Raw genomic sequence first — 11,696 nt, 5'->3', positions numbered from 1 at the left:
ACATTGAAAATCGTACAACATAAAATGAAACTGCCTGTAACTGATGTTCCGGCACCCTGCTGTGTTACCAAATGGTTACCATCGGTAAGTGGCAATTGATTGGTGTAGCAATTGATTGATACGTGATTATGAACAGATTGTATGAAATACAGGGCAGGCTAATTACCGGATTCAATGTATGAATATTATTATTATTATTTTTTTTTTTTTATTAAAAAGCGTTTCACCATTTGTTGAGGGAGAGATTGATTATCTCCTTCGCGATCCTGAATGAAGGTTACTGGCAGAGTTCTCTGTAGTTATTGTCTCTGAGAGAGAGAGAGAGAGAGAGAGAGAGAGAGAGAGAGAGAGAGAGAGAGAATATTTATGATATTCCATTGCCCGTGACATTGGAGGTCATGCTTTAAGCAATTGACGATTGGATGCTTTCAGTAAGCATCATCTAATACCCCTCCCCCTTTCAGTATGGAAATGTTATCGCCATAGTGACACAGTCTGTGTTAATCTGGCCTAAATCATCTGCAGTTACATTCAATGCCTGCAAATACGAAACCGTTTAGCTAACATGGAAAAATGATACATGAATTTAAAAGAGATGTAAGTGGTTATGTTTGAGGTGAGGGTGCAGTGTAGTATTTGCCCTTAGACTTTGTTGCAAACTATTTTTAGAAAGTTGATACGAGTTGGATTTATTTACATTTCGTGTCGTGAAACTGCATGATGCTCTCAGAGGGCCACGTGTCATAGAACCAACTGGACAGTGCATCTTTTACATTTAGTAAGTCCTAACTGTGGTTGCATGTTCAGATCTGCACCTGATCCCACCTCTGATGTGTCCAGGGGTCCGTGTTTGCCCATCAGCTCTCTATTTTGTATTGCTTACAGGAATTATACAATATACATTAGTTGTTGAATTAGAAATTTTCAGGGGGAGTTTTAGCTCACCTTAATTTGTTCCGAAGTGAGTGCTAAAGAACGTAGGACTTAAATTTATACTTAATTTTATGTGAAGATGTTTTTATATCAGCTTAAAACAATGAATTTAAACTTAATTCAATCAGTCTATTGTGATTTAGGATCTTACAAAGGAGGATACTTTACAAACAAGTTTTTTTTTTTTTTTTTTTTAGATTGATGACACTTCCTTTGTTACTTTGTAGTAGCGGAATTTATTTTTCATTCAAGTATGTTTTACACGTTTGTGTTGCAATAGTGACAGTTTTGATGATAGGGATCACACGGCTCACAAGACTGGTCGACATGGAATGCTTGCTCCTCCTGGGCACCTGATCCCACCTCTGGTGTGTCCAGGGATCCGTGTTTGCCCATCAGCTCTCTATTTTGTATTGTTTTATATAGGAATTATGAGATCGATCACTATTCGTTATCTTTTTCTTTTACGACAAAGTGGGGGGGGGGGGGGGGGGGGGGGGTGCAAAATAAAAGTGTACAGAAAGAGAAAAATCTATCGCCCAACGTGGGGCTCGAACCCACGACCCCGAGATTAAGAGTCTCGTGCTCTACCGACTGAGCTAGCCGGGCTACTTACACAACTTTGGAAACTTTTTGTAAAAATCCGAGAGAGAAAATAGTTGTATTTCTTGTATTGCTTCCTATTCATATTCCATTTATAACTGCATCAAACAAGTTATATCATTGATTTTCGCCTTACCGAAAATCTTCCTTGTGCTGTTCTTATTTTGTTTACATGTGTGTTGGTTTTTTGTTTTGTTTTTTTGGGGAGGGTAAATTGGGCAGTGTTTTTTTCCCCCCCAGATTTTTTTAATCCAAACCAACTCTGACAAAGTTTGGGGGGAAACTATCATGTTTAAAAAGAATATGTGTATCCATGAAATATTTTATCACATGATCTCAGCTTTTTAAAAAGATAATAATTTTGGTTTTCCCGCTCACTGCGCCGTATTAATGCGATCGTGTATCGTGGTTACCTCCCGTTGCCTTTGGCTTGTCACTGTTGTCTGTCATTAGAACACACATGTATCGCTAGGGTTCGAATCTACTATTACAGAGTATTGTAAATTGAAAAAAGATATAATAATTTTGGTTTTCCCGCTCACCGCGCCGTACTAATGCGATCGTATATTGTGGTTACCTCCCGTTGCTCTCAGTGCACTTAGAACTAAACACCGAGAGTGAGATCAATCAGGGACCTATATACTAACTTAGTATATAGGTCCCTGGATCAATAGAATCCTTCATTATAGTACGCATATGCATCGGAAACAAATTGAGCGAGGGGGTGGGGGTGGGGGTGGGGGGCTAAACCAACAAAAAAGTTTCTAAGTCGAGCACACACACAAGCTACTTCCTATATTGACTTCATATACACTACAGTACTTGAGTGAGCTGCAGGAATTGGCTAGCCTATTGGCTCATCAAAATATCGTGCAACTTTTCAGTCCTTTCGTTAGCATTTCCCAAAAATGGATAGTCTGTGACTAACAAATTTTTTTTTGGTCACGCCCCGTAGATCCAGATTCTCCGTTTCTTCTTGATATGCTTGAAGGATCATCAGGGGTTGTTTTTTTTTATGGAACTCATTACCAGATTTTATAAGAAAATTCACAACTACCACATCTTTTAAATCAGCCTATCTTAAACATTATTTTGATCTTCAATGATACTCGTGTGTTTATTCTCTCTTCATTTAGTTCTTATCTGTATGTATATAAATTGTGATATTTCCATGCTTAGTGATATATGTTCTCGATATGTATATATATGTTATAGACAGGACCACGATGTAAACTAGTTTATACAACTAATTGTGCAATCCTGTATAAATAAAGGATATTATAGGTTATTTAGTCTAACTTGGGTCATAGTTGATCGCAGATTTGATGCGGCACAGTATGCTGAACATTCTTTCGCTGGTAGCATTTGTTGCTGGCATTACAAGAAGTTCAATCAAAACTACAATTTCGCTATACAGTAATATGCTTTCTGTTTAAATGAATTCAGTTATTGTCTGAATGGAAGGAGTGATGTCTTTGGGGAGATGGCACCTGAGTGTTTTGAAATTAAATTTTCAAAATTTTGGCATTGATGTCTGTACCGTAAAAATTTGTGACCAACTCAAAATTCCTTTTAAAAAATTTCTCCTCTGGCCCCCTTCAACAATAACAATTCCAGCTGCATATACTTGGCATATCCTGGCTGATCAAAACGATTTATAATGCCATTCACAAATAAATCAATTGCCTCAAAATATTTAACTCTGTACAAATTTTCACAAGTGTCGTGGCGATACTAGTACAGAGATCCTTCGTCAATTTTTTTTCGGAGGACGTCTTCGACGAGACACTGCAGGACCATCAATAGAAAAACTTCGTCTGTTCTAAGAGACTCCAGAGTGTTCACCGTGCTGAGAGTCTTCTGAAGGGCTTTGCTAAGAATATCGCTATGACGGGGCAACTGTTCACTCAACAGAAAACCGAAGAGGAAGTCTTTGATCATGTAGGTCATAACCCTTCTTATTCTGCATCTCATGTCTGAAACTTTTACATACCTGCATCGATTCCTCCCATACGCCCAATGATACTTTGTAGATAAGTATTACACTCTGAAGAGCATCTGCTCGAACCTCGAACTGTCCGCCTTGTTGGACACAAAACTCTTATTCCAGGGTGATGAAGTCTCTAAATTCTCAGATTCTTTCAAATTTCTAAAAAATGCTTCTCTTCTTGGCGACTGTTCCGAGTGTTGTTTACTGAGAGATTCGCCACCATCCTTCAATACTTTTGAAAGTGTAAACGATCTCTCAACTGTTTCTCTATGACACTTGCTGTTGGCATGTTTTTCGAAGCGCATTGTGGAATTCTTCCATATACGGAATCCCGTTGACAAAAATGCCTTCTCCTTTTATGATTGGACAACATACCATCCTTGTAAGCTGTTATACAGCAGAAACAAAATGCTGCATCTAAGGACACATTACAGTGGAGCCATTTCCATTTCTCACACCAAGATCCCTGAAAAGACCTTTTCTGACCCCCTAAACTTGATAAAGGAAATTTGAAATTGGTAGGTTGGAAAGGAGACTCTTTTATATCAGATGTAGGCCATCTGACAGAATGTTCTAAGTTTTCTGTTCCGTCCTTGTCCAGACTTTGGGGCGTTGAAGTATTACTTGGACTAGTCACTATCTTCAAGCCCAGACTTCTCACTTTTTAGATCTCCATCACCCATTCTGAATGTAGAAGGATTTTCGAGCGTATACTGAAGCTCCGCTTCATAACCGCTTTCCAAATCAGAGCTGCTAGGGTTTCTTGAACCCCCGGTAAGAACATCCGATGGAACACACAGAAAAAAGGAGTTAGAAGAACAATTCTGTCGTACCATATTGGATGTTTGAGCCCACATCACACATTTCATTCGAAGACACATCGTAGTCCTTGAACAGCTTTATTAGCTGATTATGGCAGTCTCTGCTGATAGCAGCATTTGTTATCTCTGGGAAAATGCTTCGGATGGGCCTACAAATTGCATTCCAAACAGCACAAATATGCAGCAATGAGGAATACTCGCCTAACTTTGCAGTTTTAAGAATTTCATTCTGCAGAGATTTTGTTGCATTACCAGTTACACTTATAGTGTAAACCACTTTCGGGTATGCTCTTTCTGGCTATCTATCTATAAAATTTCACATGGCTGTCTCACATGGGTAAAGTCGATCTCATACTGGTGATAATGTGATAAAAGTTTTTCTTTTTTGCTTTTTCGTGGGTTTTTATTATTACCATTATTTATTCTTTTTATTTTTATTGTTTGCTAAACCAAAGCAATCCAGTTATGCTGCTACTCTCTAATGTAATTAAAATTTTATGTTAATCGGAATGATATATAGAGAAACGTTTAGAAAACTATTCTAAGGAAAAGTGGATATTGTTCTCGTAGTAAAATATTGTTGAGGATGAAAAGTATATCTACATGTAATGTAAAATGAAAAATTAAAATAGAAATATATGCAAATATATTTGTATCTATTTTTCAATAAAAGAAATGTGTTTATAGATTAAAGTCGTTTAAATGTCGATATTTAAAAAGAAAAAGACAGTGGTGGCTTTTAATTAAGCGGGTCGTAATATTTTGACATTTTTTCTCTCAAAACTACATGATTGGTTGTACATCTAGCTACAGATACGTTGGAATTCATGTTTCTATTTCTGGAAGCTTTGATGTAGCAAAATCGGAGCTGTGTAAAATGGTTTTGAAAGCTTAAAGTAATCTGAACATTTTATTTTGTTGTAAAAATGTGCTATTATGATAGAAATAAATTTTTGTAGTGGAAGACAATAATATATTGATAGCAAGCTAAGCATATCCCCCACAAGTTAAAATTGAAGAAAGTTTCACCAACATCCCTAGCAATGTGCCAGAGGTAAATACAGTTGTATAAGACTACAGAACCCCCCCCCCCCCCCCCCCCCCTCTCTCTCTCGCTCTCTCTCCAGGTGAAAAACAAAATGTTTTAATTTACCAATAACACTTATCCATTTTCTCTCTCCAGTTTTATATAGCCTAATGAACATAAACTCTCTTGGTTACTAAATTCAAAAGACAAAGAAATTCTTAATTATATCTGCAGATTGTTTGTATAGATACAGTTTGATTTAGTAGTCATATTTCTCACATTTGTACCTGAAATAATGATATTGGAAAGTGTGTTATGCTTTATTTATGTGCATTGAAAGCTATTGTTATTTTATTTTTAGTACTAAATATTTTGTTCCGTTCTGTCTATTGCTAACAAACATGTGTGCTATGTTTCAATGTCAATATTGAATATAATTACAGTTAATGTGCAAGTTTGGAAACGAGAAGTCTCTGTTAAGTTTTGCTGGACATTTTTGTATTGGAACTATGCTTTTGCACCTGGCGGAAGGACATGCCGTATGACTGCCAGATAATTTAGACCTTTTTTCTCTCGTGTCAATGGCTGTAATCACTACGCTACTATTGACACGAATATGGCGATATAGCGGCGCTTGTGTAGTTATAGTTCCCCGTGGATTTTTACCTGTGTTTGGATTTTTTACTCATGTGAATATTTTGAACTTTTTATCAATTTGAAGAGGATATATAGAGTCTATTAGGTATGTTTTTAATTAAATATATTGTTAAACAATCGTAGATATAGCCTAAAAGGTAACGAAGTAGATCAAAACCGACAAGACTGAACACAGGTGAGTAAACAGGAGTGACGTCACAGACGGGAAACTACATTTACGATTTACTACTACAAATTATTGTTTATTCCAGTTGTTTGATATCAATTATACAAATAAAATATATTTTAAGATAAAAAGATCATACGGAGATTTGTACCCAGCGCATTCAAGGTGTTTTCATGTTCCGTGCACATGCATGTGTTTGCACTTGCTTTGTGAGTCATTTCGACATGTTTGATTTTCTCATTTATTGAGCTTGACATAAAACCGGTCGAAGATGTGAATTTGTGAATGAAAAGTTTAGTTTATTAATTTTAATTACTCACATTGCTAGTTACTGGCTCCGAAAGTCGCAAGGTTGAACGGGAATATGCGTGTTGTTAACGCGCGATGTTAATTTCAATCAGCTAATTTTAATCAGCCTTTGATGACGCCGAATTTATTGACAGATGTGACATAATTTGATTTCAATACTTTTGTTGGTGTTATGATATATAATAGATAACATAAACGGGGAGAGAGTGCAGGGGACTTGTAGATTCAATAGGATAATCCTTTGAAGTATTTAGCCCTGCTTTCATAATGATGTAATTGATTACCAGATAAAGGGAAAGGTATGTAGGTTTTCTGCAATATTGTTCGGATCTCTTTGATAATCTATGAAAGCACAAGTTACAATTAGTCTACAAGAAATGATGATACCCTAGAGACAGTAGTTTGCAACATTGTGGTTCGTTAATCCTTTTTCTTTTCTTTCAAGATAATTAAAATATCTTGTGAATATTTATTTTGGTGTGAGAAATATACAGGAAGTTTTTTATGTATCCTTACTCACTGATAATTGTCCAATATTTGATAAGGTGAAAATTCACATCCACTTGATGGTGTGGCAGGAAAACAATAACTCTCCATGTACCTGCAATTGGTAGTTACCAGGTAGATTAACTGATGACACCTGTCCACTGACCTATTAATGAGGTGGTTACAACAAAAGCAGAGTAAGTACCTTGAAATGGACAAGTCCTTGGAAGAACAGAAATAATTGATACCATAATGATAGCATGCATTCATTCCTTAATATAAAAATTCAACAAATTACAGATATGGCAGTTATGACATTGAGAAAATAAATAGACTAATTAAGGTGCCAAAGTAAGTATCATCTGAAAAAAAGGAAAAGAAAGATAAGATTTAGAAAAAAATATGTATGAAGAAGTCTGATTATATTTTTATTTGAAAAAAACAAAACTGGATCAATTTGTGAAACAAGGGGATACAATACAAAACTTTATGATGGCAATGTCCAAATTATAGTTTTTATAATTAATCATCATTAAATTTATATATATGTTGACTGCAGATAAATTTTCTTATACTTCTAATCCAAAATTACTCAATTGCACTAGCTGGTGCTGTGTAAAGAGAATATCGATGTGCAGGTGCTAAAATGTTGCCATTCCTGCATTTAATATATTCCTATATTCAGGTAAACACAATCATATGTACATACACTAGTGTATAATGCATGGAAAGAGGACTCCTTACAAAGGTCAAATTCACAATACACTCTACTATGATGGGCATCTTGCCAGCACCATAAGATGGGATTAGATTGTGACACACAAGTCTCTCTCATAACATAGATTACCTTTTATTTAGGTTTTCATCTTGATGGAAAGAGCTAGGTATTTAATTGAATTTCTAGGTTTTTTACTTGGTTTTTCATCCTCCATAACAATTATATTTTGTTAAGACAAAAGTCTCTTTTTTAAATTTATTAATTTATAAGGTCATAATATTGGGGGGAGGGGCAAATTATTAGGATGTACTTGTAAAAATTGTCATTAACTGTTCTAAAATATCGAAAAATTTCTTGCAAATGTTAATTATTACATTAGATATCTATACATCTATATTTGCCGTGAGACAAGAACAGTACTGTATAGATGAATGCATATGATTAGATGTTAGAACCCATTATGTAATATTGCAAGCTTCAAAATGTTTTATTCTATCATAAACTTGTCCCAGCCCTCTGTCTTATTATAGAACCAGTCAAAACCAGTATAAACAGACTAAACCAGCTGTTGCTGCCTCTCTCAATTTCACACAGGCACTAAATTTTGAAGTACTAAAACATCATTGAGAAAATGTAAATATAAGTTAATCAGTATTCTATAATTGTGCAGAAAATTATCATAACATGCTATTGTACATTTTTCAATTTGTCTTTCCACTATTTATTGTTGTTAGTTATTTAATTTTTGGGTGATCATATCTAGATAAAATTGACAAATGCACAATTCCCAATTTTCTTTCAGTTTTAGATTTATTCTTTTCAAAAACATGTTTATAATAAGTTATTGAAGATTAAGTCTAAAACGTGGTGGTAGGTCTTAAGAATTTTCCTTTTGGGTGTGATTAATCATCCTCCGTAATCTTCGTGGAAAAATCTTCTTTTCTCGTTTTCCTCCCAGCATCGGTATAAAGGAGGCTTTGGCTGTAAATTACATAAACAAAATTAAAATTCACTGAATCACATAAAGAGAGGGTTTGCAATTGAAACGTAGTCATGCAACTTTACAAAATGGTATTGACATGAATTAAGAAAGTGCTGCATCAAGAATAAAAGTATTACACTTTTAGATTAGTGTTGCACCGGTTTTAAGAGGAGAGAGAATAACATTGCTTAAATTAATGTAAACTACATGCAATATGCAGTCCTGTATGTGTCAAAACTTGACCGTTTTCTGAAAAATCAAGCAGTCTTTTGAACACAGTGTTCCTTGTTTGGTCTGGCAAAAATTCCCAATTAAACATTCAACAAAAGAATCAATTTTGTTGATTTAACATTGATTTCATTGGTAAAGCAAATTTTGGTAATGTCATTTAAGCCCACATTTAAAAGATAGGAAGTTGAGTCATTTGGTGCACTGTGTCACCTTTTGTTGGGCAAAGTTTGATCATACTTGGAGTCATTTGGCCTTCATGAAAATGATAGATTCTGGAGCTCAGACCTACTTCAGCAGAGGAAAGATCCACAAATTGATTTAGGTGCAATTTTAAAAAAAAAGGTCTGTGTACCCTGTCTCAAGTAAGCAGTACGTATCAGGTGATTTAAGAAAGGTTAATTTTTACTCAGGTTGTACATTCTTTAACATGAGCAGAACCAGAAATTCTGTTTCTGTAGACGGCCAACCCTCTCATTTTTGCCCAGAGGTAGTCCATCCTATATAATTATAAATTGTATTGTGCCAAAATAGTCACATATGTACATGTATTTTGGTCAAATGTAAGATATAACCCATTCACTCTCTTGATCCACTCCGTTTTACCTACACAATGAAGACTTCTTGGCCTGTGTTTTCTTAGATCCACCCTGTTTTACCTACACAATGAAGACTTCTCGGCCTGTGTTTTCTTAGATCCACCCTGTTTTACCTACATAATGAAGACTTCTCGGCCTGTGTTTTCTTAGATCCACCCTGTTTTACCTACATAATGAAGACTTCTTGGCCTGTGTTTTCTGGTGACTGTTATCTGGACCTCTCACCTGGATCTCTCAAGAGAGATTTGTACTGCTGAGATAACATTGAGGTTCCCTGTAGACAGAAATGACCAATGTCTTTGTAGTGAGGATGAGAAATTCCTAAATAAATATTGGAACAGTACCCGATATCTTACCTGTATTAATTAATATTGTTTGTCTGTTTATTTAAGGGTCAAGCAATATATTAAAAATGAAGCATAAAATTCCTTGATATCTACATAACTAATTGTCTTCTCTAAATTTGAGGACAATTATTTTCAACACTACGATACAATTCACATGATTATATTGTAGTTCACTTAATGCAAGTGATTTTTCTATTTCTAGGTATTTTGTTCTTCATATTGCAAGCATGATTAATTACATTTATCAGGACCTGTTATTACGTCATTGTAATGAAAAAAACAAATAATTTTCATGAATTTCAAATTAATCACCATAGCAACAACCTTGATGGCAGCCACAATCAACAAAGAGAAACTATTAATGGATATTATGGGCAATAAAGGATTTCTCCAATAAATGTCATAGCTCCATGAGTAATAAAATTTCAATAAATCAGACAAGAGTATTGGTCATTATTGGAAATGTCTGGACTTTCAGACTGTAGAGTTGGACATCTCTCTTACTTCTTAAATGAAGCTGCATTGAAACTTACCATTATCATGAACTTTAAACCTCACACATGACAGTGCTTGTAATGCCTACTTGTATTTTTGAGACTTCAGAAATATAAGCTTTATACACCACCAGAGGGTAGAGATCGCTATTCACTGTTTTTCTCTACCTTGTACAATCATTTGGAACATGAAGATGATTCTAAACAAAATCAATCATGTATGAAATCATACAAAACAATATTATTTCAGTTGACAGTAGAAAGGTCAATATTGAAACAGGAACAAAACTGTTTTTTAAGAGATTTCATCCTTCTTCCTTTAAGGTGACAAGGTTGTTAGAAAACAGGTAGAGAGAAATTACCCAAAATAGGATTTATTCCAAGAAGTATTAAAACATAGCATGTAGAGAGGAAGAAAATATAGGCAGTCAAAATAAAATCAAACACTCATAAATCAGGTTTTTCAAAATGCATGCAGGCATGAAAAAAATATATTCAAAAATAGAACTTTCACCATTTTGAGGAAGAAATACATATATATATTTTTTCATTTCAGAAATAAAGAAATCATGAAGAGATCATCAATTGTGAAGTGATTTTTAACAATGCAAGGCCCAGAGACTTTTCCCCCTGGGGGTCGCCCTCAGAATCCTAGTCACCTCCAACCCTCCAACTGGTATGATACACTGGACAGGAATGCCAACATCTCCCTCAACTCCAAAGGCCTCCGCAATGCTCCGGGTGAAAACAACTGCTTTCTTAACAGTGCTGTTCAGGTGAGTCTCAATGATGAAAGAAGGAAGAGAATGTGATATGTCATGATGGTGGAGGAAGAAAGGAAAGTTTACCTTGTTAGTAGAAGTGTGAGATATATATGGTGGAGGAAGAAAGGAAAGTTTACCTTGTCAGTAGAAGTGTGAGATATATATAAACAACATACATATGATAACATGATTGCTATTGATTGGATGGGTGAGATTATGATAACATGATTGCTATTGATTGGATGGGTGAGATTAGGACAGGTGCACTAACAACACTGGCTAACAACCTGTTGACTTTGTAACTTACTCCCTGTTAGAGCTTTTAAAACAAGGAAATTCTGGATATTTTCCTCATATAGACATGGTAGTTTATGATACATGTATGATATTAGAGGTACTATACACAAGCTGGGTAATCATACAATGAATACTGGTGGGTTATTAAGAGACAATGGATGACAATGTACAAAACATAAATGTCTAGCTATGAGGATATAGTTATCAAACTTGCAGGTATGATTTGTGTGATTAGAAGAGTAATCAGGAGTTAATTCCCTTAAGTGTAGAGTTCG

At 35.1% G+C, this 11,696-nt stretch overlaps 1 protein-coding gene and 1 non-coding gene across 6 annotated transcripts in view; one reads left to right on the top strand and one right to left on the bottom strand.

Annotated features, from left to right (window-relative positions):
- Positions 1 to 1,469: 1,469 nt before the first annotated feature.
- On the bottom strand, positions 1,470 to 1,542 carry Trnak-cuu (transfer RNA lysine (anticodon CUU)). The gene has a single exon. It is a non-coding gene; the product is annotated as a tRNA-Lys (tRNA).
- Positions 1,543 to 5,817: 4,275 nt separating this feature from the next.
- The window catches only part of LOC125669610 (uncharacterized), a 31,383-nt gene continuing 25,504 nt past the window's right edge, over positions 5,818 to 11,696 (top strand). For 4 of the 5 annotated variants that reach the window (XM_048904250.2, XM_048904252.2, XM_048904251.2 and 1 more), the window contains exons 1-2: positions 5,980 to 6,116; positions 10,917 to 11,136. In XM_048904250.2, the coding sequence (XP_048760207.2) occupies positions 10,966 to 11,136 (171 nt within the window). In that variant the 5' untranslated portion in view covers positions 5,980 to 6,116; positions 10,917 to 10,965. Of the gene's footprint in view, positions 6,117 to 10,916; positions 11,137 to 11,696 lie in introns of all 5 variants that reach the window. The other variant, XM_048904248.2, reaches the window with a different exon arrangement.

The sequence above is a fragment of the Ostrea edulis genome, chromosome 4 (genome assembly GCF_947568905.1).
Source record: "Ostrea edulis chromosome 4, xbOstEdul1.1, whole genome shotgun sequence".
Lineage (NCBI taxonomy): Eukaryota > Metazoa > Mollusca > Bivalvia > Ostreida > Ostreidae > Ostrea > Ostrea edulis.
Note: the sequence above shows the minus strand (reverse complement) of the source record. Positions and strands in the feature narration are given on the sequence as shown.